This window comes from Magnolia sinica, chromosome 3 (assembly GCF_029962835.1).
Source record: "Magnolia sinica isolate HGM2019 chromosome 3, MsV1, whole genome shotgun sequence".
In the NCBI taxonomy this organism is placed as follows: Eukaryota; Viridiplantae; Streptophyta; class Magnoliopsida; order Magnoliales; family Magnoliaceae; genus Magnolia; species Magnolia sinica.
In genome coordinates this window covers 14,777,956-14,804,442 of record NC_080575.1, presented here as the reverse complement: position 1 = coordinate 14,804,442, position 26,487 = coordinate 14,777,956, and the positions used below count along the sequence as shown (strand labels likewise).

The 26,487-nt window shown below is 42.5% G+C and overlaps 1 protein-coding gene across 1 annotated transcript; it reads right to left on the bottom strand.

Annotated features, from left to right (window-relative positions):
• Positions 1-7,880: 7,880 nt before the first annotated feature.
• Positions 7,881-9,014, bottom strand: LOC131239582 (uncharacterized). Its single transcript, XM_058237356.1, has 2 exons — positions 8,781-9,014; positions 7,881-8,331 (listed from the first exon to the last, which is right to left on the bottom strand). The coding sequence occupies exons 1-2, from the start codon at positions 8,976-8,978 to the stop codon at positions 8,077-8,079; spliced, it is 453 nt and encodes a 150-aa protein (XP_058093339.1). The 5' UTR covers positions 8,979-9,014; the 3' UTR covers positions 7,881-8,076.
• Positions 9,015-26,487: the final 17,473 nt, after the last annotated feature.

Here is a 26,487-nt window from a genome sequence, read left to right as displayed (position 1 = left end):
TGTTCTCTCTTTTCCTTTGACGCTACGTGCACCAAGGAGCACAGTTTTAGGATCATCCCAACCGTAGATTTTTAGGTCTATGGCCCATCTGCTATTGGGTCATTCGAACAAACGGTTCCAATCAATCTTGTCTATGTATGCCACGTATGCATCCATGTAGCTCACAAGCATAGATCGTTTGGATGCCACATGATCACATCTTTGGCTTGTGAAATCCTTATCGTTAAAAAAATGAATAAATTCATTAACGGCCTGCTTAGTTGTTTATCTCATTTTAGTTAATATCAATTACGTATTAAGGCCTCGTTTGTTAAATCAAAAGTCTAATGGACGTATCTAAAATCCGAAGCCTGAATCTAAAATCTAAAGTCTAAATCTAAAGTCTACAGTAAAATAACTTGTTTAATAATTATGGCTGAAGTCTAAAAATTAAGTAGTGAATCTTAAACAAATTATTTGTTAACAAAAATGTCTGAAATATATTAATTTGACACATTTGTCCCTATCCCTCATTTGGAAATGTTTTATGTAATAAAAAAATTATTTTTTATGAAATAAAAATAAAATTATTATATTTAATTTAAATAAATTAAAATACTTAATATAAAACTAAAATATCATCATAAGGTCCTTAATTTCTTTTAGCGGGAAGATTTTATAGGATTGAACGCCAATAGCAACAAAACCTTCAAATAAAAGCCCACCTTATAGTTATATGCTATCCAAACCGTTAAAAAAATTAATAATAATAATAATTGATCTAAAACTTCCGTTAGCCCGAAAAGGGTTTCAATGGTAGCCATTATTTTATGGAAATTGGTTGTTATAGCTTTTAGCTTTCCTTAGCCTACATGCATGTGTACAAGTTAGCTAGTTAGCTAATGCACATGTCGCCATATACGTCAGCATGGCTTTTAGCTTTCCTTAGCCTACATGCATGTGTACAAGTTAGCTAATGCACATGTCACCATATATGCCAGCATGGCAGATAGGTGCACCGTCGAAGCCGTCCATTAGAAAATTATCACTATGTAGATTCTCTGTCCTAAGAATCAATTAGGTCCACAAATCAGATGGACCACAACGGACTTAATAAATGTACGGTTGTGAAAAAATCAGCTGAAGCTTTTTGACCTGTGGACTTATTTATAGTATTATGGCAGGTAGGCTGAATGGACCATCTTTATCTTTGGGAAGTAACATCCACACGGTAAGGTCCACCTGATGAATGGCTTCGATATTTCCTATCTGCCATGCTGGCATGTGTTGTGGCATGTGCATGGGCTGACACGTAACTAGAGTGAGGTTGGGAAAGATTTATAGTTTTTGGAAGCGAATTTAGCGAGGCCGGGAAATAGCAGGTTCCCCGTAACAGGTGTAGTGGCTTCGGTGTATCCCTGACTGTGGGGCCCACAATAAATTGTGTTTCCTAAATCCACTACGTTCATCCGTTTTGAAAGATCTTTTTAGCGTACCATCCAAAAAATCAGATCCAAATTTCAGGTGGGCCACACCACATGAAGTAGTGGTGAATGACCATTAAAAAGCTCGTAGGCCACGAAATGTTTGGATCAAGATTGTATTTGTGTGGTTCCTTCGTCCAGGTCTTTGTGACCTTATCAACATTTTGGATGGAAAATAAACATTCCGGTGGACCCAACATGCTTTTAATGGTGGGTATTCAATCATCTCTGTCTTGTGGTGTGGTTCCCCTAAGATTTGGATCTGCTTCATTTTTTTTTTTGCAACATGCCTCAAATGATATTTCAAGACGGATGGACGGATTTGATGAAAGGCACATATATCAAGGTGGGCCCCACAGCCACGGCCTACTGATGTGTGTTAATGGGCCGGGCTCGGGCCTGTAAAATTGTAGCTTTAATAGTGCCGGCCCGACGGCCCGGCTCGAAACAGTTCATATTTCGGGCCGGCTATCCCAACCCTCCCTAGCTAGTAACGTACAGGGCCACCATGATTTGTGGGTTTTATTCGCACCATCCATCCATTTTTCCATACCATTTTAGGTTGAAGCTCAAAATTGAGGTAGATCCATAGAACAAGTGGACCACACAGTGGGGATTAAACACCCACAGTTGAAAACTTTTTGGGGTGACATAAGTTTTGGATCGGGCTGATATTTGTGTTTTCCTACCATCCATGTCTACTTGACTTTATGAATACATTGGACAGACTATCATGGTGGGCCCTAGGAATGTTTCAACAATGAATGTCATTATCACCGCTACTTCATCTAGTGTTTCCCTCTTGAGCATTGGATCTAGAGTTGGGCACAGAACGGCTTGACTCGCAGGCTCAACTCATCCGACTCATTCAAACCCAACTCAATCCGAACCGAGTGGGTGATTCAATCCGAATGACTAAACTTTGTCCAATCCAAACTAAAACTGAGTTGAGTTCGGGTCACCCAGTAATTGGATCTGGCTCCACCCGAAATCCGACTTATTACTGTCACACACACACACACACACACACAAAAACTAGATTTGGCGTTTCATGTATGAGATGCCGCTGCAATTCTGGCAAATGCACCTAGGTTTTGAGTTGTGATTCCAGCTTATGGATACCAGTCGCATCTGACCCAACTCAGCGCTAACTCGACCCGACTTAGTACTTGTGACTAGGTCGGACTTGACTCGATGCCCCAGCTCTAATTGGATCTACCTCATTTTTGAGCTTATATGGCAAAATGATACGGAAAAATGGTGGATAAAACCTATACATCATGAATTCCTCTTACAGCTCATATCATTCCTAGCCATGGACGGTGCAGGTAGTACCCAATCCGCGTCCCTGTCAGACACGGTGAGTATGTACTCAACCTGATAATCTTTTGAAAGTTGGTGGGCCCTTTCTGACAGATATTTATAAGCCAATGAAATGGTGCCACATCACATCCCAACCGACCTGACCAAATCCGCTCCCATTTTTATTCTGTAGAAAATAAAAGCAACCTATATAAAATTAAATGAAATCAGGATGAACTCGCAACCAAATTTTCAAAGCATCTGTACTGAAATCCTTCATTTTGTAATAACCAAATTGTGCCACCTACAATGCATGTGCTTACGTGGCTGTGTTTTTCACCGTCGATGTTAAGTGGGCCACAGGGGGCCCACATTCCCTAACAGCCTCTAAAAATGGCCAGTAGAAATCATATATTTTAGAATATCCAAGAAAAATACCCCAAAACGTCCAAATCCTCCTAGATATAAAATCAGTCACATGCTTACAGTAGTCCCCACCATGCACATGGAAGGAATGACATACATCCAAAGAAAAGTCAATGAGATTCCTCAAAAGTCTCCCCCACAGGACATTTTCCATGAAAGACCCAACAACAAGACAAGCTAAAGGGGTTGGTACTTGCATCACACCGTCTACTTGCACTGGCCCACCATGTTCATCCAATCATAGCCATAGATTCAGCAGCTAATTACTGGGGATTTTTCCCCTTTTTATGGCTTAATTACTTAGAAAGGTTCCAACCGTAGGCATTTTTCTCCCCACTGTTTCCTGTCGTGTGGCCCACTGAGAGTTCTAGATCCGCCTCATTTTGGTCCCAAAACAGATGGACGGGTGGATTTCTCACAAACATCACGGTGGACCGGTCCCCACGTAGCTACGTACAAAAATTTCAACCATAGACATTTCCCTCACCATTGTTTCCTATCTCGTGGCCCATTCAAGTTCTAGATCTACCTCATTTTGGTCATAAAATAGATGGATGGGTGGCTATCTCACAAACATCATGGTGGACCCCACGTAGCTACCTACAAAAGTTTCAACCGTAGACATTTTCCTCCCCACTGTTTCTGTCATGTGGCTCACTTAAGTTCTAGATCTACCTCATTTTGGTCATAAAATAGATGGACGGGTGGATTTCTCACAAACATCATGGTGAGCCCCACATAGCTACCTAGAAAAGTTCCAACTGTAGACATTTCCCTCACCTCTGTTTCCTATCGTGTGGCCCACTTGAGTTTTCGATCTGCCTCATTTTGGTCGTAAAATAGATGGATAGGTGGATTTCTCACAAATATCATGGTGGACCCCACATAGCTACCCATAAAAGTTTCAACCATGGACATTTCCCTCCCCACTGTTTCCTGTTGTGTGGCCCACTTGAGTTCTGGATCTGCCTCATTTTAGTTGTAAAGCAGATGGATGGGTGGATTTCTCACAAACATTATGGTGGACCCCACGTAGCTGCCTAGAAAGGTTTCAACAGTAGACATTTCCCTCCCCACTGTTTCCTATGGTGTGGCCCACTTGAGTTCTGGATCAGCCTAATTTTGGTTGTAAAACAGATGGACGGGTGGATTTCTTACAAACATTATGGTGGACCCCATGTAGGTTCCGACGGTGGCAATCATGTCCAAACATTTGGGGTCAGATTTAAGCAACTACATTCTTTATACTATCTTTATGTTACCACCTTTCTATTCAAGTCATTATGTTACCGCCTTCCCATTGAAGTCACGGTTGCTGGTCTTATCTTTAAATATGACAAAAGCACCCATAACCAGTTACAACCGTCCATTTCTTTTAGATACCATCAGGCCCACTTTACTAGTACACACGCACACGCACACACCCCCAAACACACTCACGCTAGTGGAATTTCACCACCTATTGGTACTCGAACCCTTGACCCCTGACCCGGTGTTGAAACTCCTGAGAGTCTGCCACCAGATCAAGAGTAAGGACCCTAGTCAATTTGAAGGTTGATCCACCTGATGAAGGGCTCACATTTGAAGGTATTTCCATCATTTTTGTAGAAGAGTATTTTCTCGTTTAAAATACAGAGGGTATTTTCATCATTTTCAATAAGAAAAAAAAAAATGCTAAAGAATGTGGTAAAATAAAATCAGAATAAAATTATATTATTAAATTCTAACCCAATTTATAAAATTATAATATTAAATTCTAACCCAAATTTTTTGAGAGCAACCGAGGCCAACAATGTAGTGGGACCCTGAGGGGTCGTTTGGCACCATGGATTTGGAGGGATTTGAGTCAAATCCCCGGGCAGCATAAAGTAACTGGGGGCATCAAATTCTGAGCTTGAATTACACATAAAATCATTTCAATAGTAGCATGTGTAACATGTGTGTCACCGTACTATTATTCTATTGGGCACATGGCCCACTAATGATAAACAATTAGATTATCAATAACATCACCATTAATTACTTTAATATGATGATCAGCATTGTCCAAACATTGTCCATGTAAATCAACGATTAGAATCATTGGTTAGTCACTCGGACATGATCTTTTGCCTGTGGCCCATCCGAGACTGGAAATTTCATCATTTTTGGGCAAAACAAATATTTTAGCAGGCTTATTATGACCATTGTGTCAAACACTACATATGTCACTAATTAGAGCTATTACAATTGATTTAGTAATCAAATTCAAACTCCCATAAATATACAATGCATGATTACTTTTGGATTAAAGTTGATTCCTAATCCAGGGTGCCAAACACAATAGGAGGATTTCAAATCCGGGGGTTCCAAATCAACGATCCCAAACAGGCCCTAACCATTAGGCCAGCCTCGATGTACACATTGTATATCGATGCCATTCATTTGTTTTGCCAACTTATTTTAGGGTATGATCCCAGAAATGATGCAATATAAATTTAAGGTGGACCATACAACATGAAACAGTAGTCATTGAACACCCACCATTAAAAACTTCCATTTATCATCCAGGTCATACAAACCTCAATGAAAGGAAACAAACAAATATCAACTTGATCCAAGATTTCTGTGGCCCATAAAAGGTTTTTCAATGCCTGCTTCTAGAGGTGTGGTCTACTTAAAATTTGTATTTGCATTATTTTTGAGACCACGTCCTAAAATAAACTAGGAAAACGGATGGAAGTTGATACAATGCATACATCCAGGCAGGCCCTGCGGTCAGGGTCCCTCCCACATAAATGATATACAATTTCTCTCATGGTATTAAATCAGTTTGCATTCAACAAACGGTACTCATACCGTCCAGCAATTCAATCTAGACCATCTAAATCACAGGACCCATTGTGGGCAGAGCATAGCCTAAAAGCTACACTGATTGAACAATCCTAGCCATCCAATGGCTGGTCAAAACTATAAACGATTAGCTGTGCGATACGATTGCAGTATCGCTACAAAATTTTGGTCAATGATCCATTGCAATGGAACCGGCAATTTGAATGGTCTGGATTGACTTACATTTATCTGTGCACGCCATACCCTAACCTAGAGCTTGCCAAGGGTTCACCATGTTTATCCAATCATAGCCATAGAGTCAGCAAGCAATCTCATGGTATTGAATTTTTTCACTTTACATTCACCAAACTGTTCCTGTGAAATCCACGAATTCAATCCAGACCATCTAAATATAGGGCCCATCCTGGGCCTAGAATGCTACACTGATTGAACAATCCTAACCATCCAATCGGTGCCACCAAATGGGTAGTTAAAACCCAAACAAGTTTGATTTTTAATCCACCGGGACAGAGCCCACTATTTGGACGGTCTGGATTGCTTTAAATGTACCCACCTTGGGCATATAAAAAAAAGGGCACTGATTTTCTGGTGACCCATGTTACACGGAGTCCTATGTAACCCAAAGCTCTGTGGGGCCCACCACAATGTCAGCGTGTGAAATCCACTCTGCCATCACTTTGGCCGGCTCATATTAGGATGAGAACCTAAAATGACGCAGATCAAGGAATCAAGTAGGCCACACCACAGGAAACAGTAGGGATAAAAACACCCACCATTGTCCCAGGGCTAACCATGATATTTCCGTGCCATCCAACCCATTCATCAGGTGATTCCAACCAGGAAGATGGGGAAACAAATATTTCTGTGGGCCCCAAGAAGTTTTCAACAGCAGGCATTCAATCTCCACTGTTTATTGTGGAGTAGCCCCCTTTAGTCTTTGATCAGCCTCATTTTTGGGCTCTCACCCTAACATGAGCTGACGAAACTGATGAACGGAGTGGATTTCACACAGACATTGTGGTGGCCCCTTCAAACCTCCGGTTACAAGAACCCCCCCTATCTGATGTTATTTATAATAAATAAATAAACACTCATGCATTCACAATGTCAAGGGCAATTCCTACTTAAAAAACAGGAAGAGAGAGAGAGAGAGTCACAACCCTACAACATTATTGTAGCCTGTGGTTGATCTTTAATGCTCCACCCAACACCCACCCACCTAAATATTTAGGTTGGGACGGCCAATAAGCATTGATAACAACACTTCTCTCCTTTCACCCCATCAAACCGCACTAGCAATGTTCAAACACATCTAGATACCTTTCCTTAGAAGTGGGGCTACAAGTAGCACTCTACCCAATCTAAAATGGACTTCCACTAGTTTGGCAATCCAGACCGTTTATCATATCAACCCCAATGTGGATGGGCATTGCACTTAAAATCCCCCTTCACCAAAAGATCCAAGCCATCGAATATTTGGCCGAGTCGATCTAGAGTGTTCTTACTTTTTTGAAGGCTCCATTTCATCAAGAGATTTTTGGGGCTTGGCCCATCCACTAGACCCATTAAATCAATGGTATTGATGACTGAATAATGGGCCCCACTTTTACATGACTTAGTCCACAAGGATGGCACACATTGTCAGGCTCATAATTATATAACCCAACAAAGTAATCTTATCATCACATGATATGATACTATTATTAAAAACAAAGCACATCTCTTAATCTAACCTACCATTAACTCCACCAATGAAAATCCCCAATTAAAAAATAAAAAACATTTACAGAAAACCCCCTATGGACTATGCAAAATTGTAATAAAAGCCTCATGTATATAGTGTTCCACCCACATAAAAATAATAATAATAATAACAATGCAAGTCTATGTAATGACTGAGATTATAAGAATAAACAATTAGACCAAAACAGATATTCCTTTTCATTCACACTCCCAACAGAATCACACCCACTATCAAAAAAAAAAAAAAAAAAAGAGGAAGAAATGGCAAAAAGAAATAATGAGAGGGGCTTACATGTAATAAGAAGAGAAGTTAGAGATGGCAGCCAAAGCAATTGCAGGTCTTTGGTGTGAAAGAACAAAACCCAAATGGTCGATTGGGTATATTGCAATTGATAGCATAGCAACAAGGAGAAGGCAAGCAAAGACCCTTAGGCCCTCCACAGCAAGTACAAAGAGCACATATCTGGAAGCTACCGAGCCGCCTACGCGTCTCATTCAGCACCATCGATCCGGTCCCTGGCTCGATCAACGGCACCATCAGGTCCGATCCATTGACCACCACACCCTGCCCACATTCAACAATCCACATGAGAAGAATTCCCCAAATACATGGTCATGATGAAAGGCCTAAATAGCAAAAAAAAGAACCAAGATATTTCAATTTTGTATACTACATGGAAGAATACCTCTCATGGGGAGTGATAAAAGGACCAAATAACAAATACCCAGATAGAAGAAGGAGTAAATAGCAAAAATAAAAAATAAAAAATTGTAGGAGAAATCAAAAATATTTTTTACACTATAGCGACAACAGGGACCAAATAACAAATACCCACTTACGAAAAGGACTAAAAAAAAAAAAGCCCCAACGTCTTGAAAAACCAAAATATCTCAATCTGGCGACTACATTTGAAGAATCTCCCTCATGGGTGGTGATAAAATGGCCAAATGAGAAATACCCACATTGGGAAATGGATGGAGAAGATGTCAGGATAGTGTTTTGGGGAGACTTACAGGAGAAGAGGATGCTCCATTGATGGTGGTAAACGCAGAGATCAAAAGCAGGAGGAGAGAGAGTGGCCCAAGAGCAGTAGACATGTCTTGGTAGCTCAGAAAGTGTGGTGGAATGAGGGGTTTTGTGGTGGTGATATTCTTTTGTTGGGGTTTTTGGGGTTTATTGGTATTTGTATATTTGATGGGATGGAGGACCATGAAATGACTTATAGGTGGTGGTGATTTTTTTTATTTATTTTTATTTTTTTGGGAGAGAGAGAGAGAGAGAGATCTTGGGTTTTGGAAGAGGCTGTGGGGCAACTTTTGCCAAAATGGGAAAATAAGAAGGAAAAAGCAAATAAAAAAATGGGAGAAATAAAAAAGGAAAATGAAATTACGGGGGATTAAAAAATGGGGGACTCATTTCCTCATCTATTGCTTGTGAATTGCTATCCAGACCATCTAAATTGTGGGTCCCTTAGTGGATGGAGTTATGTGAGAATGATGAAGGAATCCTAACCATCCAATTAAAGGAAATTAAAAGGTTGGTTAAAAGTAAACTAGTGAGTGGTCCATATTGGAAAGGAAAATCAGATGGTCTGGATCTTCTCGTTGCCATTTTTTTGTTATTCTCCTTCCATAGTTGGCTTGGCCATTTGGACAGTCTCACTTGCCTTGCAACTAGGTGCTTATGGTTGAAGAGTCACTCCCATTATTTTAAAAACTAACGTAGAAATCTTCTTGTTGCTATGGGATCATATAAAAGAGTGTATTTTTGGGATTATTCAATAAAGTTAGGAAACATGGATATATAGCTGCTTGGACTTGAGCTTATTAGAGTGCATTTGAAATTCAGAAGTCATTTAGCAGCATATACTTAGAGATATTTTCATCAAGAGCTTATTTGAGTAGATGGCCTTTGCCTCTTATTCAAAATCTCTCTTATTCATTTGGCCCATTGTCCCTTCCTTGCTTGTGTGGCCCACCGGAGTCTTATTCATTTGGCCCATTGTCCCTTCCTTGCTTGTGTGGCCCACCGGAGTAATAGATTGTCCTCTTTTTTAGGCCCAGGGGTAAGCATTAGAGAGTGTGTATGATAGTTAAAGTGGATTTCATCAGCACACCATTGTGGGCCCACAACCGTTGTTTGCACTACCTTGTGGCGAAACCATTTGAGCAATGTAAGTTATAAAGCTCCCAGGTGCATTGGTTCACTTGGGCTATTGAATTGATTCATTTGAACCTTTCATTGCATAACAAATTTTTATAGCTATCTTATACAAATTGCAATGATTTGACCATCCTTGTTTAAGGCCATTGATCAAAATATGGTGTTTTGATGTAGAGCAGGTCACAGACACTTTCATGGCAAAGATAGATCAAAGGTGGCCTGATCAGAGGTAGAATTGATCCAGACCATCAAAACCTTAAAACAATCATATCTCACAAGTTGGGATGAGTTTTTTGAAATATTATGTATAATTTTGAGTAGGAGAACCTACTTAAGCCAACTAACCCTGCTATGCCGGGTTGCTCATAACAGATTTGTGAGCTTCCATCATATCAAGGATCAAAAGTCCCATTTATTTTCATTTATACTGTAAATAGTAACTTTTATTTCAAGTATAACTTTTGATCCTTTGGGTCGTAGAAGTCATGCCCAACATGAAGAGGGCTTAGAAAAGCTAGGAGAATAATGTGGTTGGCCCAAATTGGACACTTACTATTTTTGGCAAAAAACCATGAAGTCTATTAGGAATAAACATTATCTATAAATAGTAAGTTTACTATATATAGCAAATCACATTTTTAGGGTGTTTGAGTTGGAGTCAATCTAAAACTCTGTCCTAAGTTTGAGCTCACTATTTAAAAGGTTGAATTTCATTTTTTATCATCAATCAAATTATTTCGAATTTATTATAAAATATTTCTACTTTTATCCCTCATGGATTTGTGAAAGCTTTATGAGGAGTCTAGAGAGTTTCGTGGATTTGGAATACTTATTCTATGAGGAGGACAGTGATCGGCCTCGTCACGTCCCTCCCATACACCATGTTTGCATGATAACACGTGAAATGGCTGTTCGACTCAATTCGATGACTTGGATCATCCGAAGTGTCCAATGCAAGTAGGAGCAATATAACTTGTATTGCTCCAAGTTATCACCATGGAAACTTGAATTACAAAGGAAGTCTTTTGTTAGAAGAAATTTCCTCTTTGTCCCCACCCAAATAAACTTAGGCCCTTAAACCCCCTCAATTGTGGCCCTTAATTTCTTTATTTTAGTGGTCCACTCAACCACTTACTCTCAGCGTAACCTTTTAGACTTTCCGGTGCTCGCCGATTAGGTCCACACATCCATAAGCTCTAAATCTTGCCAACTTCCCTCCCAATAAAAGAATTGAAATTCCCCATATCTTAGTTAGCAGTTTTATATCCATTTTCAAAGATTCGAAATTAGGCACATGTGGACCCACCAATTCAATCCTTAAATTCACTCATTAGTTCAAATTAGAATTAGTTTAATTCAATCAAACTTCTAACTTTCACACCATCGAATTAATTTCAATGGCCCACCTAAGATCCACAACAGTTCATCAGATGCCACAAATGAGATATGCTGCCATAACAGCACATTCTTTAAATTTAGATTTTCATATTCATGTGTGGACAAGGCTCAGACCCTGAACTTGGCCTAAGGGCTGGATCTGAGGTTGAAATCTAGGTCTGGTGTTTGGAACAGGTAGAGCAAAGGCCAATGGCTAATGGCCTGACCCAGATCATTGGTATAGTCCAATTATCAAATGGGTCAATGTTATATAAGAGAATAGGGCTGGACCCACCCCGTAGGGCTAGGGCTAGGGCTAGGCTTAGGGCCATGGCCATGGCCAAGGCCTTTTTTAGCCCAATTAGGGCTAGGGCTCAGGGGACTAGTGTTGATGTGCATATGTAATCCAAAGCTTTGCTAAGCCCACACGTGTGTGCAAAATCCAGCCATACATCAGGTGGATCCTTGGTTTTTTTTTAAAGATGTTTTTGCCTAAATCCAATCAACAGGTGACACAACAGATGGATATGATAGAGAATTTCAGCCAAGATTTTCACAGCCGTACATTTATTTTGTAAACTACGGCCGCCTGATTAATGGACAGACCTCGGGCATCTCTATGGTGATTGCCCTTCGATGAATGGATTGGATCTCTCCCATATGTGGCATGCTTGCAGATATGTGTTAGGTACATGAGCTGTCTTGCACACGCATATGAGCTCAGCATACCTAACTACTGCAATCCTCCTATTGGTCAATATTCCTGTTTGGTACCTGCATTTTACTGTCTGTTTGGATGCAACTCTCACAAAAGAGGGTTTCTCGCAATTTTGTCGTCCTTTAGTAAGTAGGCTTTTTAGCTTCCGTTGTCTAGCGTTTGATAGGCCATGTTGTTTTCCATATGTATATCAAAATGCACGACATGAACTGAGATTTAATTTAAAATAATATTTTAATATCAATATCTAATTTTAAATGTGCGTCCAAACATGTCCTTGGATTAGCGAAGAAAGTCTAAAATGCATGGATTAACCAATCTTAAGTTGGCCAATTCAAGGATCCAATCAGGTAATTAGAACTCTCCCACCCGTTTGAAATTTCACATGTATTTCTATTTGGAAAACCGGTCCAAAAGAATTGGTTTAAATTTGTGAGCCCCAGCGTGACATATATGATGTATCACGACTGTTCATCTGTTTTAGCATAACATTTTGAAGCATGAGCCAAAAAATGAAGCAGATCCAACACTCAGAAGGCCCATGTCAAAGGAAACAGTGGCCCCAAGAAGTTTTTAAAGGTAGGTGTTTGATTCCCTAAATCATGTGGTGCGGTCTACTTAAGCTTTGGATCTGCCTTATCTTTTTAGTCATGCCCTAGTTTCAGCTGGGATAACGGGGGGACGGTGTGGATAAGCCACATATATCTCGTGTGCCCCACATATATTTGACGGTGTCATCAGTCTTAGCTCTTAAAAAAGCCACCATCAAATCAAGCATTGTATCACCACCGTAATTAGTCAAGAAAATAATTATTACTCATTTGCGGTAATTTACCGGATGTTTTGAAAATCAAACATGCCCTTAATTCATAATAGTTGCGGTTCCACAATCCTCAACCCTACTAATTTAGTCCTCATGGCCTTAAATAGTTGGGGGGAGCCTTGGACTAAATCACTGAGCTTGTGGGCATGATCCAGACCATTCAAGGGTGGAATTTAAATGGGTCAGGCATGGGTTAATCTCAGTCGCCCGATGAATTCCCTCACAAAAGCCCACTTTAGATGAATGCCTTCACAAAGGCCCACCTAAAGCAGAATGGGTTGTATTGTGTATGTAGTGCTTGAGGATGAGACTGAGCGGGTTCCGCTAGCCCAAGGTGTATGTATGTGTGTAGGTATGTAGAGAAATGATCTAATGAGGTTAACTTCCCATGCACCTAGTTGTATTTGGAATTGTTGGCATCAGCGTAGCATGTTTAGACCGTTCATTAGGTTCAGTTCATTCTCTTTCTAACAGTGGGCGAGCAGCAATCAGATTTGGTTGTGTCCCAGCACAGTTTAGCCATTTGGGAACCGATGTTTTAAATATTAACAATATCAGCTAGAGGTGTACACGAGTCAATCCGTGTGGAGCTTGGCACTAGCTGACCCTGGCTCGAACTCAGCTTGGCTCAGTCCTCGACCCTGACTGGCCAACTCGGCTCGGTTCGGTCAATAGCTCGGGCCAATTCGAGCCAAGATCGAGCCGAGTTCGTCTGTGCAACATTTCCACAAACACATGTACTGCACCTTCAAAATCTCACTATATGTAAAGTGGCAGCAGTGGTTTTACAGGTATTTCATCAAACACCTTGTGCGTACCTTATAGGCAACATCAAAATCAAGAAAAAAAATATATTTGTTTCATTACATACCTTCCTTACCACCAACCAACACTTCGTTGAGTCATTTCGTCAAACACATGGTGAGCAACATCAATATCAAAGTAAATATGTCACGTCCCAAACTCAGAAACCGAGCTCACAGAATTTTCGATCGCTGAATCCGATATCGACAACCTCCGTAGTACTCCATTCTCGGCTTCCAGTGCCCATACGTCAGATTCCGAACCTGGAATCCTACAAGGAAGATTTTCCAACGTACATTTATCTCGTAAGAAGCATGACTATAAGTTTACTCAAATCACAAAGACAACATCATCATCACATATCCACTAATATAAACAGTTGAATACAGTATTGAAAAGGGAAATACATATATCGAAAATCAAAGCTCCAGAAGATAGCTGCATGCTCTAAGCTCAACACTGTTGCAACCTAACACCGCCTGCACGCATCTATCGTATATAAGCTTATAAAAAGCTTAGAAGATGATGTAAGTGTGTATGTAAGGTAAGTGTCAAGTATGCAATATCAGAGCAATGTAGAAGCATGCTAGTAAGTCCATAAATATCATCAGCCTTATCTAGGCCATGCGTTCCAAAAACATAATAAACCAATATCATATACTGAAGAAGCAATGTAAATCAGCTATGCAATGCGGAGACATAGTAATCCAAATATCATATACTAAGGATACAATGCAATATCTAAATCCTGACAAGTCCACGAATACCGTCAACCTCATCTAGGCTATATAAATGCAAAAGCATAGCAAACCAAAATGTCATACGCTGCGGATGTAATGCAATATACTGTGCGAATAAAATGACCAAACTAGAGTGTGAAGTCGGGATGATAATACGTAGTATCGCAAGCTATGGGGTCCATTATAAAAGACTTCTATCCAAACTAATCTCATACCTAAATTTGGATAGCCAAACTCAATGTGGTAGACTCCTGATCTCAGGTTAGTCGCGCGTCTCGATCGAAATCCTGGCAATTACGAATGTACACATTACAATTAGTTGCACACCACTAGACAGAGTGAATAATGAATAAATGAATGAATGAGTAAAATGCTGAGTATATAACTCCTTCTCAATAAGTCCACATATCAGTACCATACATCTCTGAGATCATCACCGGAGTCTAATACACTCTACGCCAGATCGCCACCCACTGGACGCGCAACCATGCAAGTGGACGAGACCTTACTATTCGCCTGGCAGTAGTCAGCCAATATCTACCTGGCACGTCGATAGCAAACCCATTTACGAGTTGGTCAAACTCAGCTTAGGTATGCCCCCTACCCTCGGGCGGGTAAGGCCACACCCCCTTCCAACCGACCACGATCAGTGGGAGCGCCGCCTACTAGTATTCGGCATCTGGGCGCTCTTGTTTTCCACTCGGTCTCGATGTTGGAGCGTCCTCTGGTACCAAGAGGGTTTAAGGACTTTCACCCATGGATATTTATGGCATCCCATATAGAAAAAGATTTTCGGTGTCCCATCTGGTCATCCACGATACGCCTATGGAGGCTATGACCCTGATATCGCTAGGGCGTACGGTGGTCGTATCACAAAATGCGAGATGCATGAGTCATACTACCCAATCATGCATCAAACCTACGCGTACCACGCACTCATGTGGAACAACTTCGCTTCACAAGAAGTCTCATAGTAATTCGTCCAATGGCATGTGTTATGATCAATCACTCCTCATATCAAGCATACATATGATGCGTATGGGCATGAATCATGAAGCTATACTAAGTATGTTATATGATGATGATGTACTCTCCTCGTGTCAAGGATGGGCCTAAATGGCCTACTCATATCAAGAATGGGCCTAATGAGGCCTAAGGGAATGCCACAATGTGGACATTTAACCGTCATTACTCATCAGTGTGGACATTCAACCAACATTGCTCCCAAGGAGTGGCCCACATAGAGCCAAACATATAGTGGGCCCATGGCCTTACACAAGGGTCTCATACATCACAATGGGCCTCATCACATAGGCCTCACATGCATCATACTAGGCCTCATTATATGGGCCTCACATATCACGACAGGCCTCATACAATCACAATGGGTCACATACAATCATAACGAGCCTCATACAATCACAATGGGCCACATTCAATCTCAATGGGCTCATACAATTACAATGGGCCACATACAATCTCAATGGGCCTTATACAGTCACAATGGGCCACATACAATTTCAATGGGCCCCATACAATCATAATGGGTCACATACAATCACAATGGGCCTCATACAATCATAATGGGCCTTACAAAATGGGTCTCTCATACATCATAATGGGCCTCATCTTATAAGCCATATATACATCACATTGGGCCTCATCACATGGGCCACATGTACATTACATCGGGCCTCATCATATGAACCTCATATACAACACATCTGGCCTCATCATATGGGTCTCGTATGCAACATAATGGGCCATAAATTCATCACATTAAGGTGGGCCTTGCACGCTCCAAATGGGCCGCAATTATATCACATTGGGCCTCATCAAATGAACGACATAGATATATAATACATACATCATGGCGTGTCCCATAGCACCATCCAGAGATGGACAGTGGGGATATAACTCATACAATCAAGGTGGGACCCACCAAATGGACGGCAGGGATGAAACATATACATCAAGGCAGGCTCCACACGTGTGGATGCGCTGCCTCTCTAGCAGCGTGGATGGACGGTTGGATATAACTCAACCTTATGATCAGACCCACAACCTGTTGTCGTCAATACAGCAGATATGTGATTTGTGGCGTCCACAAATGGACTGTTTGGATGTAACACATACATCATGCGAGACCCACAAATCTGCTAACGTCAGTATATCAGCTATACAGCAGCTGAAGGTACACCGACCAATCTACTTTCCACGGCAGGTGGGTCCCATCAAACGGACGGGTCAAATGAAACATATATATATCATGGTGTGGATCCCACCGTCCATTGCTGGACGGTGGTGATAAAACACTTACATCAGGGCCCCACGTCCCACAAACGGAGGACGGCTGGGATATCCAGCACATACATCAATGTTTGGCCCACATGGTACCATCCGAATATGGACGGTGTGGATAAAGAATACATACATTAAAGTGGGCCCCACCTCCACATGTGCAGCACGTGTGGGGTGGGTCCCACACCCAAAAAAAATGGACGGACGGTTTGGTATATAACACATGCCTCATGATCTCAGACCCACAGAACTTGCTGACGCTAACAACAGTTATATGCTGGTGTGAGGTACTCCAGCCAATCTGCTTCTCATCAAGGTAGGCCCTACATGTGGGGTAGGTCCCACCGTCCACATGGACGGTGTGGATACATCCATCCAAGTGGGTCCCACGTCCAATCCAGCTGGACGGTGTGGATGGACCCATACATCAAGCAGGTCCCACCGTCCAGCCTATCTAGACGGTGCAGACATAACAGATACATCGGTGGGTCCACACGTGTGTGGCCCACTAGAATATCAAGCTGATATTTGTTATTTCCCTTCATCTGGGGTCCGTCCAAGAAGGACGACCAAGATAAAACACCTGCATCAGGTTGGTCCACACATGCGTGTCCCACCATCCGACTAAGTTGATATTTGGGTCTTTCTCCCCATCCAAGCCAACCCAAAAACATATAGCAGGGTGGCCCTAGGTGGTCCAGCAAGGCTGTCCCACTTGTGGACAGCGTGGATATCACATATATCCATCGATGGTGGGCCATCAAATCTAGGAAAGAGAGAGAGAGAGAGAGGAAGAGAGAACGATGAGGTGGGGGAGCTCCGCCACTACGAGCTCCCCTAGGTGGGCCATATACAACACATGCAACAAGATGGGTTACAAATCATGTGAGCCCTAAATCAAAATCATGACCTAGTGCTATGAACACCCACCGATTTCGCTCCTTCTTGGATCCTTGGAATGTTAAGCTCCTAAGCTCTCCCTTTGATGGAAATTGATGAAGGTTGGATGGCTAGGATGAGAGATTGGGTGGTACAGAGTGGGCCACACCTAGCTTCTCCTCTCCTTAGGAATTACTTGGGCGTTTCCTCTCTTTGGTAACTTGGAATGGAGTGAGAAATGAGAGAGAGAGAGAGAGGAGTGGTATTGTAAGGAGAGATGACATGGAGGGTATGGTGCTCGTTGACTTGTTAGTAAGAAAGGAATGGCTAAGTATGGGTTCATTTGACTTGGTGAAAAGAGAGGTATGGGTGAGTGATGGGCTGTAATTGATTGATTGATGCGATGGACGATAAAGATTTTTTTCTCGAGATTTGCAACGCGCAGTGTTTTCTTGAAATAAACGCGGGCCCACAACTCCTAGCCTGGGTATCGCATTGGTGTGCAAGACACGATGTTGGAACCACGGTAACGGCGTAGTCGCGAGGGTACAAGTTTGTAAGCCCCGTATCCTAGACCGTACCGTTCCTTAGACTTCCGCGGTCTTTCCGGTCGAATTTCGACAACCTTCGACCCTTAACCGGTATTTGCGCGCGACCTTGATTCTCATGCCGTCAACCCGAGTCGACTCAACCCAAGACCTTTACCATAGCGACCGCGCCGTCGCCGCGGTTCCGATGCCGCGACTCGCGCGCTGATGCGATGCTCTGGCCAGGAGATGTGGGCCAGCGTTCGGTGCGAGGAAAATGCCGCGCGTTGTAAAACCCGAGAGAATCTCTACAAGATGTCACATCAATCCATCAATCCCATCATATCAAGTACATGTCAAGTACACATCACCTTTCACCCTTTCCCAAGCAAGCCCCAAAAGTCAAAAAGATCTTACAAGCCCATACCTTTCTTACACCAAAAACTCCTAAAGTCAAAAAGTCTCTTACACACCCATCCCTCTCTCTCCCATCCATCACTCCATCACACATCACCCATCTCTCTTTACAACTCTCTCTCTCCTTCATTTTCAAATTACAATCCAAGCAACCCAAGAACTCCTCACGTCCAAGCCCTTCCATGGAGAGAAAAATGCATATGTGAGGCCCACCTTTCCATCCCTAGATCTCTCATCCTAGCCATCCATTTCTCATCTTCCTCCGTCAAAGAGAAGCACAAGGAGCTAAGGAAGTCAAGGGAGCAAGAAGATCAAGCGGTGGGTGCTTTGATAGAGTAGTTTTAAATTTTTTTTAAGATGGGCCAAGTGAGGCCAACCGATCAATGGTTTGGATCTCACTTTGGACCCTAAGATGTGGCCGATGGCCCACTTGGATCATCATGATCATTCCATGATGGGGCCATTCTCCATGGATCCCATCATGATGTTTATTTTCCTTGCATATCTAGGGTCATCTAGGCTGTCTATCTTAGTGAAGAATGGATCTCCATCGTTGGATTTCGATTTAATGGGCTCACATGTAATGGCCACTTAATTTATGTTGTAGATCATTGAAGGGAGGGCCCATAGTGCCGGGGTCCCTCCATCACGCGTGTCCCACTCTCTATCCCTCTCTCTCCCTCTCTATTTCTTTTTTTATGTGTGATGATAATGAGGTTGTGTGGCCTACTTGAATGGACCCCACCATGAAGTAAGTAAATTTTCTAAATCATCTATGGGTGGGGCCCACCTTATATGTACTGTACCCACACCATCCATCATTGGTGGCCCACCTGAGCAGGCCCATCTTGCACGGCCAGACCATCCAGCGTCCCTGGACGCTGGACGTTTGTTGGAAAACACAAATGTTAGCTTGGTTCCAAGCCTTTGGGTGGCCCACTCATGTAGGCCCCACCTTGATGTATGTATTAAATCCACGCCGTCCATTCCTTTCCCAAGCTCGTTTTAGGCGTTGAGCGGAAAGATGGGACCAATCAGACTTTCAGGCGGGTCATAACATGGCAAACAGCGGGTTTACCGTAGAAATATCCCCTGTTGTTTCTATACACCGAAACAGGCCCAATATTGGGCTTGTTTTGCTTGTCTTGAGCCATGGAGGGCCATGGGACAGAGTGGATTCTCAGACGTGGGCCCCACCTGCGCACCAGCGCCCGGGCGGACGGGCGGACGGACAGCCACCCACGGCTGTAGCCGTGGGCCCCACCTTGATGTTTATTTGTCATCCAATCCATTCATATGGTGGGCCCTAAGGGCAGTGGACCACCCTCCAAATTTCAGGTCCATCCAAGACTCAGGTGGCCCACATCATAGGAAACAGTGTGAATTGAACTCTACCCTTGAAACCCTTTTTAGGTCCACAGAAGTTTTGGATCAGGGTGAAATTTGTTTTTACCCTTCATCTAGGTCTACGTGACCTTATCAACGGGTTGGATGGCGTATCAACATTATGGTGGGCCCCACATGGAGCCCACAGTGATATATGTGTTTTATTGCCACCGTCCAGGCAGACGGTGGAGCCCACTGTGATGTTTGTGTTCTATCCCCACCGTCCAGGGATGGTGGGTGTGTATGTGTGCGTGTGTGTGTGTGTGTGTGTATATTTATATATATAATATTATATTTTATATATAATATTGTATATACTATATATAAAATATATATTATATTATATAAAATATGTGATGGTTGGCCTTCATGTGGACCCCCCCAACATGAGGCAGGTGCTGCATCCAATCTGTCCATCCATTTTAAAAAGGTTATTTTATGGCATGGGCTTAGAGAATGGGCCAAATCCATAGTCCAAGTGGACCCCACCTTGGCATGTTGTAAGGCCCATTAGATGTATTTATGGCCCATGGGTTAAGGCCCATTAAGATGTACTGGGGCCTATGGGTTGAAGCCCATTTGATGTACATTTGGGCCCCATTGGTGTGGCCCATTTGTTACACATAAGACCCATGAGATTAGGCCCATTCGATGTATTCAAGACCCAAGGGATTATGGCCCATTGCAATGTACAAAGGGCCCATTGATGCGGTCCACTTGATGAATATAAGGCCCATATGATATGGCCCATTTGATGTATTTAAGGCCTAATGGGATGTACCTAAGGTCCATTGCAATGTACGATCCCAACATGGTTTATGTAATGATGTTTACGTCGGGCTATACCTTGGAAGCAATGGTGGTTTGACGTCCACATTGCAAGTACAGTGTTAGTTAAATGCCCGCATTATGACTTTCCCTAGGGTCCATTGTTAGGCTCGTACGTGTTATGTGTAGGTCGTCTAGGCCCATCTTCGTTATGAACATCATCCATCCTATATAACATGTTTAGTTCCATGATTCATGATCATATGCATCATACGCATGCTTGATATGAGAAATAACTGATCTCGCATATGCCCTCGGGCAGATTGTTTAGGGGCTCCCAGATAGGGGGTGTTGCCCTACATGAGCGCACGATACACGCAGGATTGCTGTATGACTGGATAGTGTGATTCATGCATTCGCATTGTGTGATATGGTTACTGTACGCCCTAACGACATCAGGGTCGTAGCCTCCACAGACGTGTCGTGGTTGGCAGGATTGGATACCAGAAATATTATTCTACATGGGGTGCTATAGATATCCCTAGATGAAAGTCCCTAAACCCTTATGGTACCAAGAGGTTGCTCCAACGTCTAGACCGAGTGGGTGCATGAGCGCCGAGTGCCGATTACCAGATGGTTGCGCTTTCCACTGTGTCGTGGTCGGTTAGAAGGGGGTGCGGCCTTACCCGCCCAAGAGGAGGGGGCAAAGCTAGGCTGAGTCTGACCGGCTCGAGGAATGGGTCCGCTATTGATGAGCCGAGCCTGATATTGGCAGGCTGATAGTGAGTTCTTTTCCACTCACCTTATTGCGTGCGATGGGGCGGCAATCTGGCTTGGAGTTTACTAGACCCCGGTGATATTTCAGATTTTGAGCTGTATCGATATGTGGACTTAGATGAGAATTTGTATGCTTGAGTTGCATTTCGCATTGCATGTCCTTGGTATGGCCGATATCATTCTTTGCACCGCATGGCCTTGGTATGACTAATGTTATTCTTGGCATTCATCAGCATGTTCCGCATTACTCTTATACTGCAAACTGCATTACCACCTTGAGCATACACTTTCACCACCCTCTAAGCTTTCTATAAGCTTATGCACGACCGTTGCGTGCAGGTGACATTGGATCGCAGCAGCGCTGAGGCTTGGGCGCGTGGCAGATCATTTTGGAGTTTTTATTCATCATCATTGTATTTCCCTTTATGCTCATTGTACTTGTAAAGTTTTTGATCATAGTGAAAATGTGATAGAGTTTTTGGTTATTGTTTGTGGGTTGTGTCTTTGGTTATGCTTATTACGAATCAAACTGATATTGAAAATCCGGGCCCCATATCCCACAAACGGAGGACGTGGGATATCCGACATGCATGCAATGGGTTAGCCACATTGCAAGTAATATGTTAGTTAAATGACCCGCATTATGACTTTCCCTAGGGTCCATTGTTAGGCTCGTACATGGACGGATGGTCTGGTATATAACACATACCTCATGATCTCAGACCCACAGAACTTGCTGACGCTAATAGCAGTTATATGCTGATGTGAGGTACTCCAGCCAATCTGCTTCTCATCAAGGTAGGCCCTACGTGTGGGGTAGGTCCCACCGTCCACATGGATGGTGTGGATACATCCATCCAAGTGAGTCCCACGTCCAGTCCGGCTGGACGATGTGGATGGACCCATACATCAAGCAGGTCCCACTGTCCAGCCTATCTAGACGGTGCGGACATAACAGATACATCGGTGGGTCCACACGTGTGTGGCCCACTAGAATATCAAGCTTATATTTGTTATTTCCCTTCATCTGGGGTCCGTCCAAGAAGGACGGCCAAGATAAAACACCTGCATCAGGTGGGTCCACACATGCGTGGCCCACCATCCGACCAAGTTGATATTTGGGTCTTTCTCCCCATCCAAGCCAACCCAAAAACATACAGCAGGGCGGCCCTGGGTGGTCCAGTGAGGCTGTCCCACTTGTGGACAGCGTGGATATCACATATATCCATCGATGGTGGGCCATCAAATCTAGGAAAGATAGAGAGAGAGAGAGGAAGAGAGAACGATGAGGCGGGGGAGCTCCCCTAGGTGGGCCATATACAACACATACAACAAGATGGGTTACAAATCTTGTGAGCCCTAAATCAAAATCATGACCTAGTGCTATGAACACCCACCGATTTCGCTCCTTCTTGGATCCTTGGAATGTTAAGCCCCTAAGCTCTCCCTTTGATGGAAATTGATGAAGGTTGGATGGCTAGGATGAGAGATTGGGTGGTACAGAGTGGGCCACACCTAGCTACTCCTCTCCTTAGGAATTACTTAGATGTTTCCTCTCTTTGGTAGCTTGGAGTGGAGTGAGAAATGAGAGAGAGAGAGAGGAGTGGTGTTGTAAGGAGAGATGACATAAAGGGTATGGTGCTTATTGACTTGTTAGTAAGAAAAGAATGGCTAGGTATGGGTTCATTTGACTTGGTGAAAAGAGAGGTATGGGTGAGTGATGGGCTGTAATTGATTAATTGATGTGATGGACGATAAAGATTTTTTTCTCGAGATTTACAACGCGCAGCATTTTCTTGAAATAAACGCGGGCCCACAACTCTTGGCCTGGGTATCGCATTGGTGTGCAAGACACAGCGTTGGAACCACGGTGAAGGTGCAGTCGCAAGGGTAAAAGTCTCGGGTCGAGTCTCAAATATACAAGATGTGACTAAAGGTCGCGCGCAAACGCCGATTACAGGTCGCGAGTCGTCGAAATTTGATGAGGAGGATCGCGGGAGTCTTAGGAATAGTACGGACTAGGATATGGGCCTTATAAAACAAGTCACCGAACTGGTTCGATCCAAGTTCGATTCGAGTTAGGGTTCGATCCGAGGCGAGTCGAGCTCGGCTAAGCTCGAACTCGGTTCGAAAATTTTCCGAGCTCAAAAAATAGCTCGACTCAGTTCGAACTCAGTTTTGAATCAAGATTTTTCAAGTCAAGTCGAGCGAGCTAACCGAGCTAAATCAGTTCGTGTACAACACTAATATCAGCTGATATATCTGGTCTCCCACCTATGCGATACAAAATGCATAGGTAGTGCCGATATATTCAACATGTTCGATCCAATGAGCATTTTTAAATTCTGATCCTTTTTTGTTGAAATTATGTTAAATCGGTTTCAAATAGTTATAAATTTGTTGGTTATTCATGTTTTGCATAAAAATTTATAGAGTTTGAGCTTTGATTTTGATATCCATTAGTTCTTCATGTTCTCCATAAGAGTATTTGATGAAATGATCATCACTGTTTCGACAAGAAACAAAAGCATTTGGTTTGGGAGATTGTCTTATTTAATCATAACAGAGAAAATGTGTAAAGAATAATTATCATATTTATTCATACTGAGTTCATTTACATCGTTTGATTTTCCTTTATTCTAAGATAGTATATTCGGAAATACAAGAATTAAAAGAGTTTAAATGTCAAATCTGGATATCAAATCCAGCAGCATTTCGACTTGTGATTTGATCATCTCATTGAGAGGAATGTTGTGCGGATCTGATCATCCGATCTCTCATTCTTGAGCTCATGTTCTTGTACAAAAGGAAGATCGAAAATTGCTTTTCATCCAAAGATTTTGACAGCATCCCAACTCTTGAGTATTGCCTGCGCAACACCATGCTGCTGGCTGCACGGCCTTGCACAAAGTCTCCTCTCTATTCTTTCTCCATTCTCCTCCTAATACTTTCAAATTCCCTTCTTATCTAGAGCTCTGATCTTCTTCAAAATCTTCAATGTGTGCAAATGAGAGGGGGAGTGGAGTATTTATAAGCTTCCACACGTGTGAACCCTCGATCTTTGTGCCATGGGGCCCACCTTCCATCAAATCTCAGTCCTCTGAACCATTTTGACTAATTGTCTTTTGTGCAGGTGCGCATAACCGTCCAGACCATTTGCGCGGTCCCGCGCAATCACTAGGGTTTGCCCGGGTCTGCGCAAATAATATGAATTTTGTTCTTTTCCTCACTTTCTTCTCATGCTTCTTCTAGTTTCCCTTTCTATTTTATTATTGGCTCTTCATTTTTATGCCTCAATAGATGTCCCCTTGATCCCTTTTGTTTATCCCTCCCTGGATAAAGAAACAGGATCAAATCTTTTTTTGCAAACGTCATTGCATGAGTCCGCGCAAAGGGATAATTAAATCAGGTCCTACTTATCGGGTTCGACCTCCTTATAAATACCGAGGCCACTTCTTTGTCTTCATTCCTTTAACTTTTGGTGGAAATCTTGTCTCTTCATTATTTTTCTGTGCAACAGCTTGCCTTTGCGCGTGATCTCCGCGTAACATATACCTTGCATTCTGTCGAACCTTGCCTCTGAGCATTACCGCACAACGAATATCCTTTGCGCGTTCTTGCGTAATCTTCTCCTCTATGCAAAAAGTATTTTTTCAAAATTTTCCAAGTCTTAAATCCTTCCCTTGCTTGTGCAATACCACGCAATCATCCCATACTGCACACCTGCGCACAAACAATCTTCAGCCCTTGAATCTTTACTTTTATTTCCATTATGATAACTCTTAATTCATAAACATGCATCACTCAAAGGCCTCTTCCTCTCTCCGTCGGGATTTAGACAGTTTCTCCAGCATTCTTGGAATTATGTAGAGATCAATGAAAAAACTTTGGAACTTCATAACTCTTCTGGCAATGAACCAACCATCATTCCCATTAATCTGCAACGTCACTGGTCTATCTTACATAGTGAACCATTTGATCGACAAAATGTCTTTGTTTCGTGGATAATTGGGTCATGAAGGAACCAAGAATTTTGACAGGATATCTGGAAGAAAATGGACCCTGCTAAAGAGCTGGTAGGATTCATAAAATGAGATTTCTGCGTCCATGCTGCAATCCTCAATAACCTTTCCCTACTCATCATTTCGACACTGCTCAGTAACTCTTCTTCTTTAAAAGACTATCTTGAAATACAGAAAATTTTTCAGCAACAGGTATTCTGTCTCTTCGTAATTTATATAGTGCTTGGGCTCGAGCCGTTGGTTGAAAACGCACCGTTATCTTGGAACAGATTAACCTTTTTGATGCAATCATAGATATGTCAGAACATTTTCATGCAGATGCGGCTATCTTCCGAGGCTTCCTCAATCATTGGTCTCCAATAACCAATTCATTCTATCTTCCTTCGGGCGAAATGAGTATTACCTTATGGGACCTTCTTTGCATAGCTCATCTTCCCATCATGGGTAACATTTTTAATGCATATGTACCTTCTAATGGAGAATTCGCTCTAGCTTTCATGGGGGACAACAAATCTGGAATTTCAAATTCCACACTTGAACTTTTCAATGCGCTGGCTAATTTCCCTCAGCCCGATCTCATCACTTCTCTTGAATGGCTAGCTCATTTTTCTCGAAAGCTGCGGTATATTTTCTTCTTCCTATCTTTTATTTTTAAAATTCTGATCTTGTATGATCTTGTCTCACTAACTTTATTTTTACCTTGACAGTTTTGCATGCCATAACCATCAAGAACTCAAGACCATTCGCAAGAACATCAAGAATCGCACGGAATACAGTTCTTCCTGCAAGCTAGCCGCTTTTCTAGCTTACTGGTTAAGCTTGGTAATATTTCTGAACTCTAAATAGATAGATATCATCGGGCCATCTTTCTTCGTGGTTGTGGGTGCAATGGCGGAGGCCAAAAATATTCACTAGCTCCTCCAGTTTTGTGCTCTCTGTATCGTGCCTTTGGGGATGTCATCTCTAAGCTTAAAGAATCTTCCTCTGAACCTTTTCCTGTTTGTGCTTCATGACATTT